Genomic DNA, 25,295 nt, shown 5'->3' with positions numbered 1-25,295 from the left:
TTATCATTATAAAAAATTGATTCTATCATTCCAAATCGTAAGAACTTCATCGATTATGAAACTAAAGGGACGATATATTTAAAAGTGGAAATATTAGGTTGTCCGAAAAGTTTCTTCCGTTTCATCGCAAGGTGATGATAGATGAACAATAATTTCTGTTTTATATTATTTTATTGAATTAGGTATGATCCATTTCGTTCTATTTCTATCATTATAATAATAAAAAATAATAAATTAATATAAAACAAAAAACATTGTGCGTCTGCTATTTCCTTATAAAACGAAAGAAACATTTCGGACAACCCAATATATAGAAACGCAACGGTAAAAGCGTCTATCGAAAACGGAAACATAGACACGGTCGGCTCTGGAAAAGTCAAAGATGGATTCCAGAAGGACAAACGTATGATCACGTGGAATTTGCATATGTAGCAGCCAAATCGTTTGGACAGAACGAGCAACTTAGGCGACCACGTAACGACCATAATCGGCGTTGAAAGCAGACTCAAGAAACTTCAATTCTACGGAAAGTCTTTGGCGCGTTTTGGTGCCTCGCTCGAATCACGCATAAATATTTATCAGTAAAGTAAATCGAGCACCGGACGTGAAGGAACGATACGCGGATCTAACGTGACGGAAATTTCACTCGGAATAACGAACAAAGCGTAAAGTTACGAAGGTAATTTGAATTTAAAAGTCGCGCTCGTCGATGGATTTTAAAGCGGACAGAGCAGATGCAATGAATAACCGCGAAGAACTCGACCTTGTTATTCGAACAATTAGCGCCATTGTGTTTCCACTGAGGACTTATTAAGAACCGTGATCTTGCGCAGAGTCCTGGCGAGCTTTTCCGCAGCACTCTGCGAGTTCGATCATCTCTCCTTTTTCCATCGGCGATGCGAAGTTGGCCGAAGGTGACGCATAAATTGCACCGCGTGCGCCGTTTCAATTTTCCCTCGTAATTTCGGGGCTTTTAAAAAAGTTCCGCGTAAAATCTCATTTCTTCCCACGGAAAGCAATATTTGCATGCGCCGACAAGCTAATATCACTGTTTACTTGGAAAACATAATAATCGTCCGGCGTGCGAGCCAAGTTCGCTGACGGAAAAAATGGTAAATTCTTGACAGACCACGGACAGCTTTTTTAATATCGATAGGGAAAAAAATAAGGAGAGAAAGGGAAAGAAAATGCACCGATGGGGTCGGAGCTTTTCCAACGCTAGCTTGGACGAACGTTACCCGAACGAATGATCGAAACTTTAATATTTCACGCGACTGTGAAAACGCTCTCCCAATTTTCCGCCTGTACAATATTTTTTTTTTTTTGTGCGCGGTTTCGCAGCTCTCTTTTGTGCATTTATATTTCTTTCTCTTTTTATTTTTTTTTTTTCTTTTTTGTTTAACTCTCACCCTATCGGAGAGTCTTTTAGTCTCGTTGTTACGTTGCATAACAGAGACATGCAACGTTTTAAAACATATATCTGCCAAACGGTTTCGAAGCGGTACGCCAATCACGATTTGGAATTTGCCTGAGAAAAAGCGTTACGTGTGCCGTATTACGTTGGAACGTCGACGTCGTCGCCAACGGTAAACAGCTTGCATAATAATATCGTGGCATCGGCGGAGAGGCGGGCAAATAAACAAAGTTTCGCCCGGGAAGTGGTGCTTGTCGCGTTCGCATGGAGATCATGCGACAATTTGCGTCAGGAAGCTAAGCGGCGAGTTTCCGAGATAATCTCGATCTCGCGTCCCCGAAGCTCTCGATCCCAATTTCGGGCGGGATCGTCGCCGAGAATTTTAATTCGACGCTTCAAAAGCGGGAAACAGAAGCGTTCCGACAGCCTGCTCAGGAAGCGAAAAGGGGACGACGACGTGGCTCAAAGGGAGAAATAAAACGCGAAAGCTTAGCGTCTCCGTAAAACTGCGTATTACCATCCGGAGGAAATTATAATTTTAAATCTGGAATTAGCATTTCACTTACGTTCACCGCGAACGAAAATGAATATACAAATCGAAAGCGAGCTGCTGACGTTTCGAAAAAAAGCCACGCGGAAACAGGTTGCCCGGTAACGATTTCCTACTAAACGATCGTTCGTTTATTTATTTGTTCAGTTACATAGAAGAAGTGTACATGCTTTGGTGCGTGGAAGATAACACGTGGGAAAAAGAGACGCGATCGAGAAACAAATTACAACAATGTAGGTCGCAAAACTTGTTTCAATGATAATAGAGATCGACCAAATATGCGATAAAAAATATTTTGGAAAGTTTCGGAAGAATGAGAAAACACTGCTTTATTCATAAACGTAATATCAAACATTATTCTTCTGTTGGCCGTGTGAACGAAATAGCGAAATAGCTATGTCTGGCTGTAAGACCCGCAGACCTTTGTATGGAATGCTTTCAATATCGTTTCTGTAAGATTTATAGCACGAAGACCAGATAATACTACCATAATGATAACGATAGCGGCAACAATCGTTTCGTAGCGATACGAGGCAGATTACGAGAGGGCTACGTGATATTTCAGAAGTTGTTTGGAGAAAAGAAAAAATACGAGAAGTCGTTAGTGAAAGTTCATAATGGATATTCGCGATGCTTCTGTCCGAAATTAACGACCAGAGCCGTGGCTCTCGTGGGCCAGGTCAGGTGCAAGAACCAACGCGAAGAAAGTTTAAACAAAAAGATTGTACGAGGCAAGCGTTCAAATAAAGGGGGTCGCGCAAGTTTTCGTTAATTCGAACGGGCGAAACTTCTCTCCTCAGGTTAACATCGTTGCTCATTGAACTCGTTGCATCATCCTGCCATAGTTATTTTCGTTCTGGCGTATCACTTTTGATATTTTCCATTAACGAACCGTTTTCGAACAAATACTTGGAAATATAATTTGCTAGATAGACTGGTCAGCTTTCCGATTTTCAATATTTATCGTATCTTCTATGCAGCTAATTAAATTTCCCGTTTGATTGCGATAAAACTGAAAGGGATGCTCGTTTGAATTTCCCTCTGAAAGTGAAATTGGAAATTCAATTTTGATTAATTTTATAATGCTATATTGGAACTGTTTTATTTCGCGATTAAATCATTGCAATTTCTGTTACACTGTTTTATTGCTGACAAAAGTCGAATCGTTTTCAACGATAGCGACGTTTCCTATGCCAAGCGTTCGGCATAATAACGATAATTCCAATGCAATGGTCGACACATTAGCATCTCTTGCCCCTCGGGACCTTTGTCACCTCTGACCCCGTCATCGAAGCCGCTTCCCGTCGAATCTTTTCTTTATCGTACCACCAGGTTTGTCGGCTGTTTAACGTAAGAACAGCTCGCTGGTTCTTTTGAATAGAAGGGGAACGTTCGTCCGGATTTAGCCACGAGGGCAAAGGGATTCGTTCTTGGATTTCCTTGTTCCTTCCCGGTGGAAATGGAGATTCGCGAAGCAACCGTTGTCACGAGAATCTTCTGTGGGAACGATAAATGTGGACGTTTGAAATTGAGGAAATTTCCTTTGAAATTTTACTCCTTTTTTCTTCGGGAAATTATCGAGTTCTTCAAACTCCTTCCTCTCGTCGATTATTTTATCGAGACTTCGATACTTTTCTTTCGTTTATTTATTCGCGCAACGATTTTTCTAACGATCAACCAGCGGCGAAAGTTTTTCTCTGTAATTCTTCCGTTTTCCAGAGATTCTGTTCCGTCTTTCCTTTCGATAACCTCGAAGAAAAATAGGAGAAGTCATGGAAGATATTCTTAAGACCTCGTTCTCGTTTGTTCGTTTCTTCATTTATTTATTTATTTGTTATTTTGTTGATGGGAAAATTCATCGACAACAAAACTAGGGTTAGATATTTGACTATTTGATCGAGTCATCCGCTTAATGAGACTTTCAATGATCGATTAGCGATCTCTTCTCTCTTCGAATGGAATTTGGAAAAGTCGAAGCAGACAGGATACCGCGAGAGAAAGGATCGAAAGACGAAAACGAAGGATCTCCCTTTGATTATAGGGGCGAGCAGAGAGTTATACACTTAATTATGAAAAGCGACGATACTCAACGCGCGGTACACGGTGAAAAAAGAAAAGCGCGCTGCTCCCCTGTAACGGAACCGTCGAAAGGATTCTCGAAAAGGGGGAAAGCAAGGAGAAATTTCATCCGGCTGTACGAGGAGAGGAGTTTTCGAGTCGGCAGATGAACTTTGAAGGGCCTGCTGGCCTGGCTTGCGCCACGCATACCAACCTCGCGCCAGCGATTCGTCGCTTTTCGCTAGTTCAGCGCGCGATTCACGAGGACGCCTAGACGACCCGTCCCAAGCAATTTTCGTATTTCCTCGAGAATTATGCTAATTACGAAGCTCGCTGTCGCGACAGCAGGGCGTGTGTTTTACCTCGTACACGTTGTTTCGACCGAAGAAGAGCCGCCTCGAGCCTTATTTCGTCTGGGCGAGAGAAAAAGCAGAACGAGGATGGATGACACGCGCTCCGCTGCTGGAGACGAATACACCGGCTACCAGCTCCGGAAGAAATCGATTTATTCGCTGTTCCACAGCTCGCAGGTCACCTCTCCTTCCTGGCGATACACGCTCGACATTCACGGGGCAAATTGGGAACGACAAAAATACGAAGATCGATCGTTCGAACACGTTGCCACGGAAGCTGGAAATATAATTTCAACTTTCCCAAGTGTAAATATTAATCTGGAAACTTGAGTATGAATTTTTGAATGCGAATTTAACCTTTTGCAAGCCTACAGTGGCTACCAAAAATATTTGCCTGGAAATTAATTATATCCAAGTATCGATCACGCGGATACGCCCGTACGGAAATCCAATTAAATGAAATAATTCCAACTTTTTCACGTTTAAATTAAAACTTTCGAACGTAATTTATGCAGCGACCAGATACTTACATCGTGAGCTCTAAAGATATAAAAATCTCGCGCGTTCGAATTACCTTTCGATTCGGCTTGAACCGATCGGAATAAAACAAACGATACGCTTTTTAAGTGAAATTTTCAGACGTTCGCGCTAGTTTCTCGAAGGCGCGAAAAAGTAATTTGGGCTTGGAGACGCAACGGAGGATTAAAAGATGACCGGTGAGATTAAATTCGATGCTTCTCGAGCAGAGACTAAAGGTGACTCGTGTAAAAGGTTGTACGGTCTTTGAGACTACGTAAGTGGAACCAGTCTGCATTTTGTTGCACACTCGTGGGACTCTCTGCCATATACCAAGCATCCTCTAAAAAGAGAAATAGGTTCTGTAAATTGAATCACGGACGTTAGGGAATTACGTGCTTCATTTTGCGTGTATTATGGAATTTACGAAACGACTAGTTAATAAAAATCCGATTACTCGCTGCGTTGATTATGCTAAAAGGACAGAAAATCCGGGCGTGAATAACGGAATAATTAACGAATCGTCGGAATCGTGTAACGCGATCATCGCCGATAAATACGCGAAACTGTCGTCCTACCAGCCTGTCGAAAATAATCGACGACACGAAGAAAACTGCCAACGCGTTATAATGGACATTACGTTTAATTGGAAAGAAGTATCGATCGAATATTAATCAACATTCGTTCGCCGAACGGACAAACGAATCGCTGAAATTTGGTACCAATTGTCTGCTCTCTTGTTCGAATCAGAATCATCGAATAAATGTACAATTAATATCTCACAATAATAAAACATCGCTCGAGGTAAGAGAAAATACAGAATTTCACTCGAAAGCATTAAAAAGCTTGCTTACGTACGCTATCCTTCATAAATATTTATTACTTTATCGCATTTCCAACATTACGATAGGAGAACGTGTAAAAATTCTGCTAAATTTAACTCTACTGCGAACCTTGAATTTTTATATATCGACGTCACTCTTACTTTGACAAATCTAACGTCTCGAGACAAACTTTCGCATAAAATCGAATCACAAGACATTCGTATCGATGACGATCGTATCGTACTTTTTCTGGAATTGGAAAAATCGTTTAACAATAGAGAAAACATGATCGCGCGTCGGAAACGACCACGGAACGCAGCAAGTTTACAGAGGTTTATTTCAAATATATTTTATATATTTCCATAAGGTAATTTGGAAATATGGAAATATGCTTATGGACGGCAGTGCACATATTCGAGAGGCATCGCTCCTCTGTTATCTAACATTCAACCATGATGATAAAAATACATACAACGCCACGTTCTCGTGGCTTGATAAGTTCGATCGAGATAGTGGCGAACTGCGTGATAACGGAACAACGAGTTTTATTCAATCCCGTTTGAAAAATGTATTATAACGTAATAGTTTCTATTTCACAACCAGCGTTGATCTTCGATCTCGATCGCAACACCAACTAATCAGTTAAATGAATCACGATTGAAAGGATCCCTTTATCATCGTCTATTCTCCACGAGGAGGACGCAAAGTAGCTCGATAAAAAGGCCGATCTTTCAATAGGAATTTCAAAGTCCACCAATAATTTTAACCGACGAGTGTCTCCTCTCTCTCTCTCTCCTTCTCTCTCTCTATCTATCTATCTATCTATCTATCTATCTCTTCCCCTCTTTCGTTCTTTCTCTGTTGCTGCTCTTCTAACAAAATACGTTCCTATCGAAAATTACACGCCATCGAACGTGTCCCGATTCTAGTCCTTAATGAATCATAATTTGCCGATCCGCTGGTTCTCTCTTTCTCTGTCTCGTCATTCTCTTGTGCGATGGCGGAACGCTTGGAAACCAGAGCCGTACAAAAGTACCAAGCCTCTGGCAATCGAGGCAGGAAAAAAGTCGTGGGAACCAGGCGGAAAGTGGGTGGACCGACTCGCAAATGCGATATCTTGCTAACGAGCCAGTAATGTGCGGCGAGTCGCGCCAATAATTTCAATTTACTGGCGTCGAAGGTAGTGCGCGGCTGGTGGTGGCTGGTCGATCGTACGTCTCAAAGGGCCACATACCCTAACTAGGAAGTGTTTTTTCATTTATCCTTTATTTTTCGAATCTTCATTCTTCTGTTCTTCTCTTTTCGGTGTACTTAAAAAAAGACAGCAGTGCCTTCTTGTAAATAATTATTTACCAACTAATAAATAGCAACGAGTCGATCAATTACAAGTTACAGGTGATAGACTTTTATCTTATAATTCTGTAATTTTGCACGAAACGTATTGGAAGATCTGAGTTTGTCTGACTAACAGACCTGCTGATATCTTGCCGGGAAATTTGTTGATGTTCGTAGCTTGTGACGCGTAAATCCTCGTTACTTATTAGTTAGACTAAGGCACGAAGAACCTGGTATTCAAGCTACAACTCTGATACTCGAAATGGTAAAAGGGAACATTCCCTGTTTGGTAGTACTAGCCTGCGAATAGTCAACGCAATCTCGCGTGCGGTAATTATCGCCAAGCAAGATAGATCGAACGTTTCAATTAGCGGTTATCAAGACCCGTTACATCCGATGCAAGATTTACGCTTGTCGATTAGGTTTCTGTACAATTGGAAATTGGAGATACCGTGGCAGAAATAAGCCTTGCCGAGTTTCCACGCATGAACTGAAAGCTCATAGCTGTTGAAGGGTTTGCAACAGCAACCAGATAGCTATTTAGCAGATAGATATTTAAATTCCATCTATTGGAAAGGAGAAGAAGATACAGGTTTCATGTTGGAAAGTGCAGAAGTTTATTATTACGAATATAGCGTTACATGGCCTAATAATCTGTTCTGGCGTTATACAGAAATTTGAACTTTTCTCATCCTTTCAAAAAGCGTATCAACTGTTACAAGTTGAACATCATCGTACGTTGGTACTGTTTCATTTCAGCTGCTTCAATCGTATAATATTACACGTCAGTAGTACACCCACTGATCTCGCTTACTTAAACGCTCCAACGATCTCTTATATCCCTTTAGATCTTCTCTCATCGTTTCTCTCTTTTTCTTATTTTATTAGTTATTAATTCTTCGTATTTACGATTCTAGTTCGGTATTTAGTTAGTTTCATTAATTACATACTACCCAGAATTACTACTATTTATCAGGTTTCTGGTAATTATGTTGAAGTGGTCACCACTTCTAAGAAAGCTCTACATCTGGTCTTTTTAGTTTTCTCAAGCACTGAAACCATCGACAGCGTATAGACAAAAGACTGGGACGAATGCAGACCATAGACGGTAGACAGGCGACGATGGCTACGGGGTTTTCAGTTATAGGGTAACACTGCTGGCTGCACCAGCTCAAATTATATTCCTACTTGTACTTACACTTCTGTATTAAAGTATATTTTCTACCTTACAATTTATCCGCGCGTTTCTCTGTTTATACATCTAATAAGCTCAACAAATTATAATTATTAATCGATTATTCTTTTAATCGCGTGTCAGTCTACTACGAATTTTTCATGATTTTGGTCTTCGGTTGATCTTCGTTGTTTACTCGGATCCCTGGAAAATGGCAATTGCACGATACGATAAATATTTTTGTTAAAAAAGATTGAACAGGAACTAAGAATATCTGACTTTCTCGGCAAAGAGCCCCTCGATTCGTCGTTACACGAACCACGATAATCAGGCTACGCGAGAAACAACGAAATTAGGAGAATTTCAAGCTCGTTCGAAAATAAAACACCTGTAATAATAGCTTGCGTCGGTGAGATGTCAATGCCTCCGTATAATTATTCCAACGCGTAACACTCTCATAAGTCTCCTCGAGATGGCTACGGCTATTAATAACCTTGCCACCAAGATTCACGTAACACGACTAACTATAGGCGCATTTAATAGAACGGTGATATCTTTCCGACCGAAAGCTCTCCTCTCCTGTTTCTTCGTCCCCTTTTCTTCCCACCGTGTCCCGAGGGCGCGGTTTGCACTTTTTAGCCGAATTTCCAGACCTCGGCGACACCGACCTCCGCCTCATTAAGGAGTGACGTATCGACCTGGGAAATCGGCGTTATTCTCTACGGTTCTTGCAGTAATCAGTGCGTGGAGTTATCGCGAGAACGAATCTACGCGCCATTACTCGCGAAATTCGCGCACCCCTCGAGACTCTTGTCGAATTTACCGAGCACAGTCGAAAGATTGAATTCGTCGTACTTTACAGTCGGGACGCGTAACTTCATAGCAAATTAATCCTTTAACATTCTGACTCTTTTAACGATTGATCGCGTTAAAGGTACAGGGATTTTGTTTTCGGTATATTCGAGGGATTATATTCTGCGAATGTAAAAGCACAGGTTGTGCATTTTTTACGCCGTTCAAAATGCTTTTATCTTTGATATTTAAAAATAGAGAGTCGTAGGAAGATGTACAATTCGATAAATCAATAATAACGCGATAACGATTATAACAAAAAGAGTAAAAGAGGTAACGATACAACGTACAAAAATAAAACTCTGAATTATCGGGAATAGGGGCCGATAAAAAAAAAGGGGGATTACTGAATATAATGATCATTAAAAAGTTGAACAGGTACATGAGAGATATCAACTTGAGCTTTGTGAACGATGTATATTTTACCCACCCGATACAACTATAAGGCGAAGCACACGTCTTAATTTTTCTATAAAATATTATAATTTCGTTTCGACAATGTCTCCGTATGTAGCTCCTTTTGCGGACGTCACGAACTTGAATAAATTCGACGTTTTAACATAGCCGTGTATCTAACGAACATGGGCGTTAAAGAGTTAAAAGAAGAAAATCGTTGTTTCGGCCTGTCTGAAGTTGCTCTTTTTTCCCAATTGTCTGTACACAGAGGCCAGCGGGTCCAAGTAATTTCGCTAAAGATAAACGAGAAGTCGTTTTTCGACGTACACGTGAAATTAATTTCCTAGCAGGTTGTTTGGCCATTTTACAGTCATCCTGTTTTCACATCCACCCTCGAAACTAGTACGAGGGCGGAATAAAAAGATTAGTGGGTGTACTAGTATCGATGGACCAAGTAGCCTTGTCATGCCACGTCCCCGGAGATTGACCATACCGGACGCCGTAAATAGAAAACGATGGATAGAGGTTGCTCTCGGTGAACAGGGGATACGGACCACCACCTATCTGCTCCGATAGGCAACGGTCGTTCCTCCTCGTGGAAGGAGGAGATGTCCGAAACGAATGAGTGAACGAAAATAAAAAAAAGAAAAAAAAATAAACGACATACAAAAACGAGTAAGAATGGGGAAAGGAGAGACAGGAAACGAGGAGAAAAAGGGGAGGCTAGAGGGAGAAAGGGAGAAAGGAAAACGTGACAGGGTGAAACAGTAGTCATGGTGTGTACATATGGAGCTCAAGGTTAAACCTTGACCCTCCTATTCTGAATTGGAAACTTACCACGCCCTAAAGATGAACCCTCGATCCCTTTCTTCCTTTTCCCAAATGCTTTAACCGCTTTTCTGATTTATCCAGGCTCCTTGCAATTTCTTATCGCGCCGCGTCTGCTCGGAAAGGAATTCTTCGAAAGTTAGGAACTTCCGACGCTTAAGATTCTTAAGCACGCCTTAATCTGTATTTCTCTTTAGCGAAATACACGAGCTTCTTCGAGAAGTCCATTCGATGCGTATGCGGTTAGGCATTTGGCGAATTTGGTTGGACGAAACGAGGGAAAAAGAGTGAAAATCCAGGGTGCAAATAGAAGCAGAGTGAGAGGGGGAACGATGCGAACGCTAGACGCGCGGCGAGAAAAAAAGTTGCTTAATTATTCAGCGGGGGAAAGCGAATGGAAGATGCGCCGAAAGTTAAATAATTACATTTCCAGCAGCTGGCTGAAAAGCAGAATAGGTTAATTAAAATGAGCAGCATGCAACACCCGCCATACACCCGTGTGATATTCACGATCCGTTGAAACATTATGTAAATACGGTTAACGATCGTTTGTTCTCGGTTCTTCTCTTCTTTTCTTTTTTCATCTCATTCTTTCCGTTTTCGGCCTGCGATTCGCATGGTCCTTTTCACACCAATCTCGACGGTCGTAGATCTCTTCTTTTTCGCTTTTCTTTCCCGTCTTTCGAAACCTGTACGCGGAAGATTAAAAACCATCCTTTTCCCATTCGTGATTATTACAAAAGAGCACCGAGTAGCTTGAGCTTTTATATTATTCGGCCTGAAAATTCCGGTCTTATCTCGTCCACAATGTTTCACGGACGTCTCCTCTCGGCCCCTATCCTCTGCCATCGCCACCATTCTTTTCGACCCCGGCGATACGAGTATTCAACGCGTGCCGCGTGCTCTTGCAAATTTTCAATCGCATCAGTCATCGCGCGGTTTCGAATCGCTGCCGAGCATTATCTGTATCTGGGAAAAGCTCAAAGCGCCACCCACTCGCGTCGATCTGTCCTTTCAATTCGTGCTCTCGTACACGGTGCATTTAACCGGCTGCTATACGTACAACTCGCCATGTATTCTTTTTCGACGCTTACGAAAGGCTATTTACCGTTGAATAACTCGCCGTTTCTCGAATCTCGTATTTTTATTCTTGTTTCTCCTTGTTGCTTTTTTTCCTATTCTCCGTTTGAATTTAACAAACGACAGGACAGTGGTTTGGTCGAAAAACTCACAGACTTTTTTAACCTTTGCTCCAGCAAGTGCTGGATCGTTTTAATCCAGCGCTTATATTAATCCGTCTGTTTATGTGGACGATACAAAATATAATATTGCAAATATACGACTTGCTATAAATACACGCGGTTGTTTTTTTAATACGATTCATGGCGCACCAACATCTTACACTCTCTTCGTATCAAGTTCAATAATTTGAACTTTTCCAAATTTTGAAAAAGATATAAGTCCTAAGATTTTCGAGCTGTTCGATGAACATTCGCGTGTTTTCTCCGAGCAATAAATTATTTTATAAATCCTAGTACGAGTACGAGACATTTCAGAAAAATAAGATGAAAATTTAATATGAAAAATTATCTTGCATAATGTTCGCGTCGATGATAGATCAGAGTGAACCGCAGTTCGAAAATTGAATGGACGAACCTTATTTCTCTAAATCTCGGCGTCCGATTCACACGGTATTAACCAGTGTCGTCTCTGGTACGTTTACAGATCCAGAAAACAGCTGGCCCGAGAGCGAAGGTCGCCGGCCATGGAATATAATTAGTCCGCACCACTTATGGAACGTCAGGCCAACTATGGGTACACTGTACGCTGAAACGCTCACGCTAGTCGTCACGAGATCTACTTGGAAATCGGCCTTTGTCCAACACGTGTGCCCACGGACAGTTTTGTTTCCTTCTTAAAGCGACTCCTTCGTTCTATCGTTTGGACGTTCTATCATATGTCACGAAAGGAACGTCAGGAAATAACCTGCGCATTGATGGTCAGTATCTGCAAATATTTCAAGGGTAACCAACTTTTTTTCCAGGAACTTCCATGGACTTGCTCCATTCCTTTAAAGGATCCTTAATCGGGTCGATTGTTCGACGAAGCCTTGGACGAGCCTTTGGATTTTCCAAATAGCAGATAACCGATGCCAGAGTACATAGTAATTACGACAGCTGTAATTGCCGGTGTATTAGCCGTTGCAAATGTCGAACCTGCCAACCACAAGGTTTCCCTCGTAAACCTGGGGGAAGAAGATCGTCCAATTAACTGTCTCGTTTAATTGAATCTTATTTCCTTTTCGCTTGGTCCAGTTCCATCGGGGCTTCCGCGCTTAATCGCGCAAGCCGAACGCAATGCCTAGAAGAACAACCACGGACAAAAGTAATTTCAGCCTGCTCCTGGTAAATCACGGGACAATTTATTGTACGATAGAAAAGACAGAGTTAAATGGAGCAGCATTTTTGTGGTAGTCGTTGGTACTTCAGCCTTCGACAGCTCGCAAATTGTCGTCGAGAGCCGCTCGAATTTTGTGAAAACGGACCATACCACGTTTAAATGCCCGTCCAGACACGGGGCATTCTTTCGAATTTTTCAGACAATTCGTTTTGCGGCGGATGCCACGAGGGAGAGAACAGCAAGCAGAAACGAAGTAGAGGAGTTTCGAGAACCAAGGGGATACGGGGAGCAATTCCCCGGGACGAGTCGAGGTGGAGGTGCAGGTATTCTTTTTAAGGCGGAACACTTTACCGTTGCTCGTTCCACGCTGGTAATGGAGAATCTCCCAGCCACCCCAAGGAATTAATTCGGGGCTAACGCCGAGACACTCCCCGATATCGAGTCACTTCGTTCCACGGGCCAATGTTAGTATCTGCTTACCACCCTCTCGGTTAGCTTTTCACCGTACTTAGCCATTTCGACTCCTTCTTTTCTCTTCTTGTTCAGCGAAACGATTTCTAATTTGTCCTCTAATTTGTCCAAGATCCTCGAATCCGTTTTACTGGGTCACTTGAAAAAAAAGGAAAGAAAGGGGATAGAGAAAAAAAAAGAAAGGTAAAATGTTCTCTGTATCTTTCTCCGCCTCTTACGCCCACTGGCTGCATCTGCGTACGTATTGGTCGGATATTTGGCTACGATTTTTGCCATCAATTGTGCGCTTAAGCAGTCGTAGTAGCCCTTTATTGCCAGGCTCGCGGTCTCCAAGATGAAAAGCGAACTCCTGGCGAGCTTCCACCAGAATTAAGAGACACTCGAGGCGCTTTTTAATTAGCACGAAAGGACATCATCGGGAAGAGACAGAGCTTCGGTCTAAATACGTAATTAAAGCCGTGAATGGGGTAGTTACAGTAACTGCGTGGAACGTCATCGACTGCCAGTGAAATCGGCCGGAAAACGCACTCCTTCGGAAGCGTGCTGGAGCAATTTCTCTTCCCACATCCTCTCAAAAACTCATTCTCATAACTTTATCGATATTTACGCGTGTAGCTTCTTCGTCGTAAATGCAAATCTTTCAGAAATTTGTTTACATTCTCGCATCGAGGAAGCATCACGGTGGCATCCCTCTTTCACGATACAAAGCACGCGTTATTCGCCGCTTCGCATTTCTCTAAAATTCTTCCAGCGTAAGTAACATCCCCGCCCTTCAAAAAATTCGGAAAATTCCAAGAAAATTGCAAGAAAATCAGAAACTGCCATTCGAAAACTTCCCCCCACCCCCTAACTTTACCTACGCCTACTTTATGCGTGAAGTTTATTTCATAGACGCAAATCTTGTAGATTCTCGTACGAAGGAGAAATCACGTCAGGATTTTCTTCACTATGCGAAGCACGTGTCGTTCGCCGCAGAATCTGCTTCTCTATGGAATTCTTCGAGTATAATCTCTCCCCTTCTGACGAAAATTCAGAAGATTCCGAAGAAAAGCGAAAAATCGAAATTCGAAAGCCTGGTGTTTCAGTAACTACAAACAGGATGCCTTTGAAAGCATCTTCGGGCGCACGAAGCGCGCGCGAAAGAGATGAACGAGATCGGGGCGCGAGGTCGAGGGAGGCTGGCACAGCTTGAAAGGGAGGGGGAGAACCCGAGGGCCGAGAAAGAGAGGGAAATTCAAAGATGGCGCCACGCGTATGCCCGACAGAGATAAAGCACAGGGGTTAAAGAAAGACGTGCACTTTCGTTGGCTTCCCCTCTCACAGCGACGAAGAGTGACCGGGCCGAAAAGTCCGAATCCGATCGTGGAACGGCTCAGTAGTGCGCGAGACACATTTCCCGACGCGTGTTCGTCGCTCGTATCGATATCTCTCGATGATTCACGAGCGTTGCGGCGAGAATACGCGGCGACCAATCCCCAGTTCCGTTACATCAGCATCCGACTACGTGGGTCCTCGACGATTGGCTCTCTCTGCGCTGCGCTCGAGTATCTCTCTCTAGCAACCAGAAAGGGAGAAAAAGAGATGCACTCGTATATTTTATACTCACGATTCTGGCTTATTCTCGTACGAGATACAGCGTGATCCGTTCGCTGAAGAATCGCGCGTGCTTTTCGTGTGAAACGAGAAATTACGAGCTTTCGACGAAGAGGAAACGTTAGCGAGAATTCAACCAACAGCCGAGCGACAGAGAAAGGGAAGAGAGGGAGAGCAGAGCAGAGCAGAGTAAGAGGGTATTTTGGACGCAGATCGATCGGTCGCGGCCGCTCTCCGGTTCGCGCCATGTGACCGGTCAAAGACCAGTCTGCATAGGAAAAGAGGTTAGAAAACTTATTCGTTGTCTTTGCGCGTACGGTGGCCGCGTGGTGTTACGTCCGTTCGTTAATCGAGAAAATGAGAGGTGTCGAGTAACTTGACGTTGTCAGTAACGCGCGAGCCAGTGAAAGATTCGCTTGTTTTTCATAAAGTGTGCATCGGTCGCCTTAGTTGTTCTAGTGGCGGTCTTCGAAGAGCGCGGTCGCGAGGGAAGAGAGAGCAGCGGAGTTTGCTACGAGAGTGTGTAGTTGTCTCGGGTCAGATGTAAAAATAAAAGGAAGCAGACGTGTCTCAAGGCTATCGCGCCGCATATTGTCTCGCCAGGAGCGTAAAATCACGCGAGAGTCTCCCTGCATGCCGTTTATTTCATTCCGCCGATATCCTCCGATGTAAGCGCGCGCATCCTCTTATCATCGCTTCGCTCGTATACTTGCACGGTTTACACGCGAGAGTGTTACTAATATAACCCGCTTTCCGAGTGGAGCTTTTGTTCAGTGTCACGAATTTATTCTTCGTCGCTTGAAAAAAATCGCGCGCTTTAGGAAGGAAATAAATTAGATCACGGTAGTTTATGCAATTAAATGTCAGCTGAATATAATGTAAAGCGTATAACGTGTATATATAGGATTATAATATTAATTCCTCTTGTTTTTATATTTGTTACTGTAAAAAATAGAAAAAACAGGACGAATTTATGTTACAACCCAGTAGTATAATACAATCTAAGGATTAATTCCATCGTCGATATATTGGGAACAACGAAACGTATTTTTCGTTTGTTTCGTTTTCGATCTCTTCTCTCGCGGTATCTCGATTCCGGTGAGACAAAAAGAACGCGGCTTGGAACAAATGCAGGGTTCGTTCGTGCGTGAAATTCTACGAGGTTCGTTCCGAGAAAGAAATCAGCTCGAAGAAAAATAAATAAACGTGTGTTGCTTCCCTGCATACGTTCGATACATTCGTTAGCACTTTTTCGAGGTTCGTTTGTGACAAAACTTCGCTATCGTATACATATATAGCAAATATTTATGTATTTAACCGCTTTAGGGCCGATAGTTAGTAAAATTCGTTTCGGAAAGATAGTACGATCTACCAAGATCTATCTCTTCATGGAATCATAAACTTTGAAAAGCACGTGTGCTCGGGCCACGTGTTCTGTAACGTTACGAAAGAATTTTCTCTGGGATTTTGAATCTTCCTTTATTCTTTTTTGTCCGTAATACTCATTCTTGCGTTTTGTTAATAGCAAGCGAGACACGAATAGTTTATTTCTTTTCACTCGATTAGGAAGATGTTAAAACATTTTCTTTCTGGCTTCAAGTTTTTTTTTTTTTTTATAAATGATATTGTTAGAAAATTAATGTATGGAACACTGTTACGTACACTAAAATAGTAAATGGCATTTCTTAAACGATTAAAATATCAAGCCAGCGTTAGGAGCTATATGTATATGGCGTGTATAGGCAGATAACGTGTGCTTATCTAGAAAAGCAGAATTCGTCTACCAAAACCTTGAGCATTTTCGATTAACCTCTATTTATTTATTAGAGATTTATTAAAGCTTGCTGAATTATGATTCCTTCTTATTTTTCCAAGAAGAATCAGAATATATAACGTGACGTAGTAAAAATTATTCTTCCTTTCTTCTCACAGTTACCATTCAGTTGACAAATTTCTCGGAGAACGCATCTGTATTAAAGAGAAAATTCAACATACGCGTTAGTACTCCGCGAGAGGTTGAAATATTTGCGATAGAATTGCGACAGTCATTGAAGTCAGCGAGGAAATTGAAGCCCAGCGGAGACAGATAAGTGGGTCGCATTCGCTTCTGACTGCTGATTTCTGAATTCACTGTCGCTGTTGCGAATCGACGTCAATGAGATCGATATCAATTAAGCCACGGGCCGTTGATCGCTGGAAACCCCATAAATGGCAATCTGCTTACACCGGTATTTCCTGAGAATGTCTAACACACACCGACCAAGTGTGTTTAAACATAATCCATATATTTCCTTCGCATTTTACTTCCTAACGGTGCGCTGTGTTAAAAGACTGTGGCGTCCTGAGCGAAACGTGTGATTTCGGCGTGACAGTCAAAGTGTTAATTAGGATATTTTCTCTACGTTAGGATCTGTTTAAGCGGATTTATTTATTTCCTCTCTTCGAGCATCCACTCGTATTCGAAATTTTCCAATTAGCGTTAAATCGAATGGAAATGAAAAATGTAAACTCTCGCGCTTACGACCTACGAGCGACTAACTTTACGCGACAATCAAACTATTCCTAGACAAAAAAAAAAAAAAAAAAAAAAAAAAAGAAAAGGGAGAAGAAAAAATGGAATTTTAACTCTTACTTCATTTACTTTGTTTTATTTCATTTCAAAAATTAATGTAGCGTGTTTGAAGACGTTGTGTGATCTTTTTAAAGACTATTGGCACATAGCGCGTAGAATTAAGTACGCCAAGCTATCTGGAAAGTACGTTTCTTTCATTTCCCCATGGAAACATGGTGTTCGCGGAAATCATGATCTGTATCAACGATTCCCCGCGGGCATCGAAAACGAAAGAAACTGGTCAGTCTGGACCAAGGTTAGAAGATTGCTCGTGTTGTATAATAGCCACGCGAGCTTGATTCAGGGCCGTAAAACTCGGGAACTCGCGAGGGGAGATGTGGTCTATTTCTGTGCGCACGTTGAAAGCGGGAAACGTAGAAGCTTAAGAACGACATGCCTAGTTGGAACCATAAGTGACACACTCTTTTTATCTTTTAATCGTCGAGCCAAACAAACTTTCCAGATAAAATGCTTGTTAATTCCTACCATCGAACCAACCAATTATCGATACTGCTTGTATCTTGTATAATTCATGTTTCTTTCCAAAAAGATTTATCCAGATAGATAGTAACATCGTCATTTTTCTTCTTAATATGCTTCCAAAGTTTGAAATGAAGTTCAGGTTCTTTCAACTATCGCTTGACGTGAAAAAGAGAACATTGTTACATTATATTCCTAATTATAATTTACATGTACACGCAAGACGTTTTATTTTCCATTAAGTATACTCTGGAGAAATCAAATTACTCGAATTAGTAGTAACTTGATTGATCTGAACGAGATCTAAGAATCATTACAAATTTTTCAAATTTACAAATTTACAAATTTTCAATGATCTACCGGTTACCGATATGTATCGAAATATTGCATTAACAAAATTTACTTTCTTTCGTTTCGCTATCGATATTCACGAACTGTCGTTCTTTTTTCCCCCCCTCGCGTTCATTCTCAATGTGTGTCCCTTAGTTTACTTTTTCCTGCATCTCCAGATGCAACCGGAGAATCCTGCAGCTTTTTCATAAGCGATAAGGTTCTCATTGGAATACGAAGAGAAGATACGTTTTGCCTAACTCGCTCGCCTCGGTTATCGAAGAACCGGCTTATCGACGTAGCAGAGCCGTTGGTATTTGCCGAGTATAACCGATAATTCAGTTACATTTCACTTGGCCCGTTGTGTTCTGGACACGTGAGTCATCGGTGTGACTCAAGGGGACGGAAATCTTGTTTGTCGAAAAAGCACAGGCCTTTTTCATCGTGTTTCACGGCTTCGATATCTCTGTTTGACCATTGTGTCGTATTCCGCCAAAAGAGAGACACAGACGAACTCGCTGACAAAATACCAGATCGGTGACGAACTAAGTCGGCACATTCTACATAATCAAAGGATAAACATAAATTTCTCTGTTGATTAGATAAAGTTACGCGATAATATGCGTTCGTCATTCAGAATGTCAGGAGACCATCAATTACACTTACTTCTATCAATGTCTGCCATTCATTGGATTCTTTTTGAGAAAAGGGGAATGGTTATAGCAATATATATAGAATGAAACTGATGTAACCAGAGGGTAACTGACGATAGTAATATGCTCGAGGAGCATATGAAAGAATATTCTTTTTTAGAATTTACAGGAAATCACGAGAAGATTGGATACCAGGCTGCAAAGGAAGTTTTTGGTAGCCTCGTGTCGAGGCGTTTCGTGCCCAAAGCCCCTTATCATTCTCCTGTCCGGTGTAGAATTGTTAGACGACTGGACGGAGAACTGATAAGGGCCCGAGGGTCACAGAATCATCGTGAGATTTCTTGCAACACTAAATGTGGATGAAAACCTGTGGAATCAATTGGGAAAACTTCATAATTTAAATTTTGTATAATTCTTCCTCGATGAACAGTAAAGTTTGACACATTTTTAATAAAATTGAACTGCTGATTAGAAAATTTAGGCGTCATTTTGTGTGAAAAAACAAATGTAAAGGAAAGGGAAAAATTGTCAACATTTTTGTAAAAGAAAAAAATATTTAAGAAACATTATTCTGTGTAAGTAGTAGATGTTAAAATTAATTCCGCACCTTTACATGTAATCGATTGTCGTCTGTATGCGTTAAGTCAAAACCTTTCCCTGGCTTCCTACGTTTTCCAGGTATTTTGGCATAGAAAACCACTTGTATCTCAACGTTGATAGCTATGTCGGAGAATGAGATGTATTTTGTGAATAAACGTCTAAGTTATGTAAAAAGGCACGAAATTAATTTATAAGACTAATGTGTTATATATTCATCTTTTTACATCTATGTCATGTAAACAATAGATAAATGTAGGTATATGTATTTTTTGCTTTTTTATTAACAAGCGATAAATAATTCATATACATATATTTTCGGATTAACCGGCAGGAAGGGAATAGGAAACCTACTGTATAATAAATGTTTATGAAATTTATTCAATAAAATTATATAATCATTAATTAATATATTTTTCTAGAATGATGGAATCAGGTAAAACAAAGTGGATAAAAGACATTACCAGAAAAAATACTCTATTTATTATAATAGATGAATACTTGTATGATTTCTTTCACAGACGCACCCGCAGATATACACGCGACAGGCACTGTGTGAAAATTGAAAATTTCCGGGATGATACTCTTGCCGTACCTATTATGAAACAATAGTATCAATGCAGCACCTCTGTTCTCTCCTCTCTTGTTTGCTGATTTAAATCTAAATGAGTTCAAACATATCGCGTGAATAAAAGAGAATCGTTACGCCTTGTAGTATGAAACCCGCCGAACTCCTGTCAACCGCAACGCGCGAAATTTGAAACAGTCGTAACCCAATTATGAATTACGACGTGCTCGTAATTCTACGCCAATTCCTCACGGAGAATTAGTATAACTGAAATTGTTTAACGACTATTTACGATACTTGTCTTTTATACCTTTGAGCAAAATTTTGAAGTGTCCGATAAATTACATTCACGGTTCATTAGTCTTTGACGCGCTCTGATCAATCTCGTAATTAGGGTTAATTTGAATTATTTGCCTAGTAGGATTCTCCACTTTCTTCATAGGATTTTGTACAATAAAAATTTGCTTCGTTTCTTCCTTTTCTGTTAATAGTTGACCGACACCCATAATTTTTAAAGTAGGTACTGTTTTTATTAACGTAGCATTAGGAATTGATAAATTTGTATTGCAATCTACTTTTGGAAATATTATAGGGTTTTTCGAGACTGCCAGAGATAATTTTTTCTTCGGTGTAATAGGCACTTCCATGGAAGAGAAGGTCGTCCTTTTTATCGCAGATGCTACTGGAACTGGGTTTGTTATAGTATCAGAATTTACGGATATTATTTTTGGACCAAGTATTATACCATTTCCTGTAAATAACATGAAAAGATAAAATAAAACATAAAACAAATAGTGAGTAATTATTTTCATATTATTCTATTACCTTTTTGCATCGCCTTTGTAATTGGACAGTCTTTGTGAGCCAATAGAAGCGTTTTTAATTTAGCAACCTCCGTTCGTAGAACTTTGATCTCCATTTTTAGAGCCACGTTGGTCTCATTCACATTGGTAACCGTCCTTTCCAGCTGCTGTATCCACGCTTTTCTTTTAGCTCTTGCCCTCATCGCGCTAGCACGATTACGTTCGAGAATTTCTTTCTTTTTCAATTGATCTTCTACCGTTTTATTTCTATTCTTTTTTGAATTATTTAACTCATCTTTCGAGAAATTGCTATTCGGTTTTAGATTTTGTGAACTTTTTGTTAGTGTTTGTTTTAATTTCTATAATTATACGAAAAATATTATTTTCCAAAAGCGAGATAACTAAAATATTTTATTGAAATATATCCTAAATATATTAAAATACCATTTTTGCTAAAGATAGTGTAGAAACCGTTGGATTCTTGGACTCCAATCTTGTATTACATTGCAAAAGTGGTTCCGTCTTTATGACAACCGTTTGTTGCTTCAATGACTGCACGTTTGTTGTACCAACAGAATCGCAAACTGGAATTGCTGAGAGTTGCATTAATTTTCCATCTGCCGTTTTTAGTAGTAGCTGTACCTCCTCGCCATTAATCAATCTTTACAAGAATACATTCTTTATTCATTTGTGCAAGAACATTCAAATTTTGGATGAAAAGATTTAAAAATTACTTACAATTGTGGACTAGGTTGTTCTTGTAAAACTTTCGGCATTATTGGCGTTTGTGTAACTTGATCGATAACATTCTCTGTTAAGGTCACATTTCGTTCAATGGTTAACTTTTCCTTCATTAAGTTCTGTTCATCCGTTTCAGTGAGTTTTACTGTACTGCAAACTTCAGTATGAATGGTAGTTTTTTCCTCTGTGCTTTTTTCAGTGATCGAGATGCTTCCACATTCTTGCACTGAATTTTCTGACAACATTTGACTGCTAGTAGACAGCACGTCGGCTATGTGAGGAAATATGTGCGGTGTATGCAAAGTATCATCCGTAATTCCAGCCTAGAGACATACTTGTAATATGAGATATTGAAATTTATTTTAATTTCATCATTTACCTCTGGTACTGCCAGCGTGCCAGTGTTCCCAGACTCCACTGCCCTCCTAAAAGTTTCTTCGAAAGGATTTACATTTTGTAAATCTTGGAATAGGCCAACTTCCTCACAGTTTCGAATGAAACGTGTTGGCGTTGGTGTTTGATCTGCTGCAAAATGTATAGACATCTCTTATTTACTTGTCTCTATGTTTGAAATATAATTCAATGATTAAACTTATTTCAATTGCAACCTACCAACAAAACTGCCATTCTTGGAACTATTTCCAAGATTTAACATCATATCATGTTTCTTCTTATGAACTGATAACTGGTCCTCGTTTGCAAAACTCTGTAGAATAAGTGGAATATGATTAAACGATATATTCAAGCAATCAGAAATTCTTGTTCTTCTTTTAATACAAGGAAGAATTACAAATTTATAATGAAATATATCAAAACAAAATGTTTACTACTTTTAACATAAATATATAAATATCTTCATTACCATATTGCAACCGGATGAGGAGCAAGCAAAAATTTTCTCATTGTGTGCCATTATTAATCACTATTTTATGGCAACGGTTCACAGGTGGTACGATATAACAGAAAAATGAAGCCTAGAAGGTTGTGACACGGCACGATTCGCCAGAAGGCACCATTCTTTTGGACACTTTTATATAGATCATACATATTTTTGCTTAGTGTTGGTTCTTTTATACTTTCCAAGTCATTCAGAACCAAATACGTGGAAAAGAACAATACACACAGTTTCCAAAAATGTTTTGACACAACGACTCATATCAGCTGTTTCAACGTTAGATGAACAGTCTTTCATTATAAAAAGATAGAGCGGCAGATGGTAGGTTGCATAATTTGTATCTAGGGACATTTTACTACTTGCTTGCAGAGATGAATAGGGAGGTTGCTAATGGCATGAGAGAAATTCAACTAAAAGTACTCTCCACGTATTACTGTCTCTTGGGTTAAGCGGTGGTTTTCGATCAAACTATACACACATTTTTTCTCCGATGATTTTAGTGGGAGTAACATGCGAATACACGAAGAAGGGTGGAAATAGATGTGCGTACTGGGTCTACGGAAAGTAGACGCTTAATGACGATTTGAAAACGAATGACATTTTGATCGCCAGTTTTACAAGAGCAGAGTTGTTTAGCTCCATCGAGCAACGGAATCAAATTCTGATAAAATTACGCAATTACGTAAATTACTATACAGAGAATCATGAACTCATTGTAAGATTGTACGATTATCGTAAATTTGCAAATTGCAGTCAATAAATCAATCTTATTTTGCAAATGAACAAAGCGTTTAATTGTTGAAAATCCTTGCAGCATCCACCATTCTCAAACATTATCTTTTTCTCTTTCCATCGCCGTTCGTATCCACTTACACGATAACATATGACTTGTGTACTCTATCTTTGTCTATGATCTTTATATTTCTACGATTACTTTTAAATCATGTTTAATTTCTTTGTGGTTCCAAAGTGAGTCTAGTGTTATTTGTGGTGCATAGGTTGGTGATTTTTTTTAGTTAACTATCATGCTGTGTTGTGGTTATGTATTTGCATTTAACAATATTATGAATGAAAAATACAATGTAAAAGAAACGTGTTAAACAAACTGGAAATATTAGGATACCAAATATATTAGAATTTTGAATGGAGGTGCTATTTTTTAAATACTGAGGCAATATTTACAATCAGAAAGAAGTTTGAGGTTAAAAAATTTAGAACATAACATTTTTTTAAAGCAAATACGATCAAATATTTTTTAACGGAGTAGGGCCTATATAACCGTTGTGAAGATGCAAGTGTGTAGGAGAATCTCAACATTATTGTTGTCACGTAAGTTTTACTACAATTATTTCCTTTCTAAAATATTTCGTTTTTACTAATTTGCATTATTTTATAGCACATTGTGTGTTTAAGTCGGTACCAGCAGCCGGAGTAAAATCTTGTGCATTACCAGCTGATTTTAGTGGTATTTGAAATGATTAATTTGTTATAAAATAGAACGAAAAATATGTGTACATATTATTAATAAATAATTATTCTTCATAGATGTTGAATTTCCTAGTCGTATAAAGCTCAAAGTTGTGCCAAAAGTACCTCAGTATCCACCTCAAATACGCGCTTATAAAACACAAAAAAGATTGAGACTAATGCGAGGTCCAGAAGAATATCATAATACCCTTTTACACAGACAATATGGCATAATAGTAAGCGAATAAACAGTAAAATTAAAAGACTATATATGTGTTTGATTAAACATAAAGATGTGAATTTTTTTCAGGCAACAGGTGGCGGCAGATTGAAACATAACAATTTTGAAATGATCCGTATGACAATTTTGAGAAATGTAGATTACAATAAAGTATTTGCAATTTGGAGAGTACCTGCTCCTTGGCAACCTATTACTAAGAAGGTAATGGATATGAAATAACATTCGAAGATGCTAATTTTAACTTATACATAATATAGGGCCATGGATTACGGATGGGTGCTGGTAAAGGAGGTATAGATCATTATGCTACTCCAGTAAAAGCAGGACAAGTTATTATAGAAGTTGGAGGAGAGGTTGAATATTTTGAGGTATTGACAAAATTTTATTGTAACCTTTCGACCTGTTATCGATCGTTAATATTTTGACATAGTACGCGATATTACAAATAACCTTTTTAGGTTAAACGCGTTTTAGAAAATATTGCGAAAAGATTGCCATGTACTGCTATGGCAGTTACTCAAGAAATTATGGACAAAATGGCAGAGAACAAGGAAAAAATGGAAAAAGAAAATCTAAACCCATGGACTTGGAAATATATCATTCAGAATAATATGCTTGGTTGTCATAAATGGATCTCAAAATATGACAAACGATGGTTCAACGAGTATGTTTAATTTAAGATCTATATAGCTGTAAATATACACTGCTTAAAACACTCGAATGTCTTTTTAATTTTTGTATCTTCTCGTGTTTGTTTATCTTTTTTTTTAATCATTATATTATACCCAATCTTTATTAGAGAATAGTACGAATTATATATCAATCAAGTATATATCTATAAATGAGGAACAAATAAAAATCGTAGTATACGAATTATCGTTTTCGTTTCATTCTTTTTCGTCTAATTCTAAGAATCCATTTTCGACGTGTAACGTGCTATTACTTACCTTGTGTAACTAGAATTAGTACGTGTATTCGTTAACGATGGATAGGATTGAAGTAGAATTCGAGCAATACCGATGTGTTACAATTACAATATTTTATATATCTTTGATGACGGTTTGGTGGTAACAACAGGTAAATACTACATATTGTACATTGAGTAGGCGATAGTCGTATCTTATTGTTTAATTAGCGTATCGGTT

At 39.6% G+C, this 25,295-nt stretch overlaps 2 protein-coding genes and 1 long non-coding RNA gene across 6 annotated transcripts in view; 2 read left to right on the top strand and 1 right to left on the bottom strand.

The window, feature by feature from the left end:
* LOC105681810 overlaps window positions 1-17,070 on the top strand; it is a 38,191-nt gene extending 21,121 nt beyond the window's left edge. For all 3 annotated transcript variants that reach the window (XR_004462841.1, XR_004462842.1, XR_004462843.1), the window contains one exon: window positions 12,026-17,070. This is a non-coding gene — a long non-coding RNA (uncharacterized LOC105681810). The remainder of the gene's footprint in view (window positions 1-12,025) is intronic.
* Window positions 17,071-19,833: 2,763 nt separating this feature from the next.
* Window positions 19,834-22,793, bottom strand: LOC100749459 (cyclic AMP-dependent transcription factor ATF-2). Of its 2 annotated transcripts, none has more exons than XM_003494383.3 (7): window positions 22,410-22,793; window positions 22,160-22,253; window positions 21,927-22,072; window positions 21,545-21,870; window positions 21,251-21,467; window positions 20,829-21,165; window positions 19,834-20,754 (listed from the first exon to the last, which is right to left on the bottom strand). In XM_003494383.3, exons 1-7 carry the CDS (start codon window positions 22,458-22,460, stop codon window positions 20,351-20,353), a joined length of 1,575 nt encoding a protein of 524 aa, XP_003494431.1. In that variant the 5' UTR covers window positions 22,461-22,793; the 3' UTR covers window positions 19,834-20,350. The 2 variants fall into 2 exon arrangements, with proteins under 2 accessions (XP_003494431.1, XP_012248544.1); XM_012393121.2 differs by having other exon boundaries at window positions 21,927-22,069.
* A 517-nt stretch (window positions 22,794-23,310) lies between these two features.
* Window positions 23,311-25,023, top strand: LOC100749220 (39S ribosomal protein L16, mitochondrial). The gene is made up of 6 exons (XM_003494381.4): window positions 23,311-23,771; window positions 23,839-23,907; window positions 23,988-24,145; window positions 24,220-24,351; window positions 24,408-24,518; window positions 24,609-25,023. Exons 1-6 carry the CDS (start codon window positions 23,732-23,734, stop codon window positions 24,822-24,824), a joined length of 726 nt encoding a protein of 241 aa, XP_003494429.1. The 5' UTR covers window positions 23,311-23,731; the 3' UTR covers window positions 24,825-25,023.
* The last annotated feature ends 272 nt before the right edge of the window (window positions 25,024-25,295 follow it).

Source organism: Bombus impatiens, unplaced genomic scaffold (genome assembly GCF_000188095.3).
Source record: "Bombus impatiens unplaced genomic scaffold, BIMP_2.2 scf_2222, whole genome shotgun sequence".
Taxonomy (NCBI): Eukaryota; Metazoa; Arthropoda; class Insecta; order Hymenoptera; family Apidae; genus Bombus; species Bombus impatiens.
The sequence above is the reverse complement of the archived record's forward strand: the minus strand, read 5'-3'. Positions and strand labels throughout refer to the sequence as shown.

What these genes read in the sequence shown, in the direction of transcription:
- LOC100749459 (XM_003494383.3), bottom strand. Translation starts at nt 22,460, where the DNA reads ATGGCACACAATGAGAAAATTTTTGCTTGCTCCTCATCCGGTTGCAAT. An exon ending in CCTCATCCGGTTGCAATATG is followed by an intron (nt 22,254 to 22,409) that starts GTAATGAAGATA and finishes CTTATTCTACAG; the next exon opens with AGTTTTGCAAACGAGGACCA. An exon ending in GCACGCTGGCAGTACCAGAG is followed by an intron (nt 21,871 to 21,926) that starts GTAAATGATGAA and finishes GTATGTCTCTAG; the next exon opens with GCTGGAATTACGGATGATAC.
- LOC100749220 (XM_003494381.4), top strand. Translation starts at nt 23,732, where the DNA reads ATGCAAGTGTGTAGGAGAATCTCAACATTATTGTTGTCAC. An exon ending in ATTACCAGCTGATTTTAGTG is followed by an intron (nt 23,908 to 23,987) that starts GTATTTGAAATG and finishes TATTCTTCATAG; the next exon opens with ATGTTGAATTTCCTAGTCGT. An exon ending in ACAGACAATATGGCATAATA is followed by an intron (nt 24,146 to 24,219) that starts GTAAGCGAATAA and finishes AATTTTTTTCAG; the next exon opens with GCAACAGGTGGCGGCAGATT.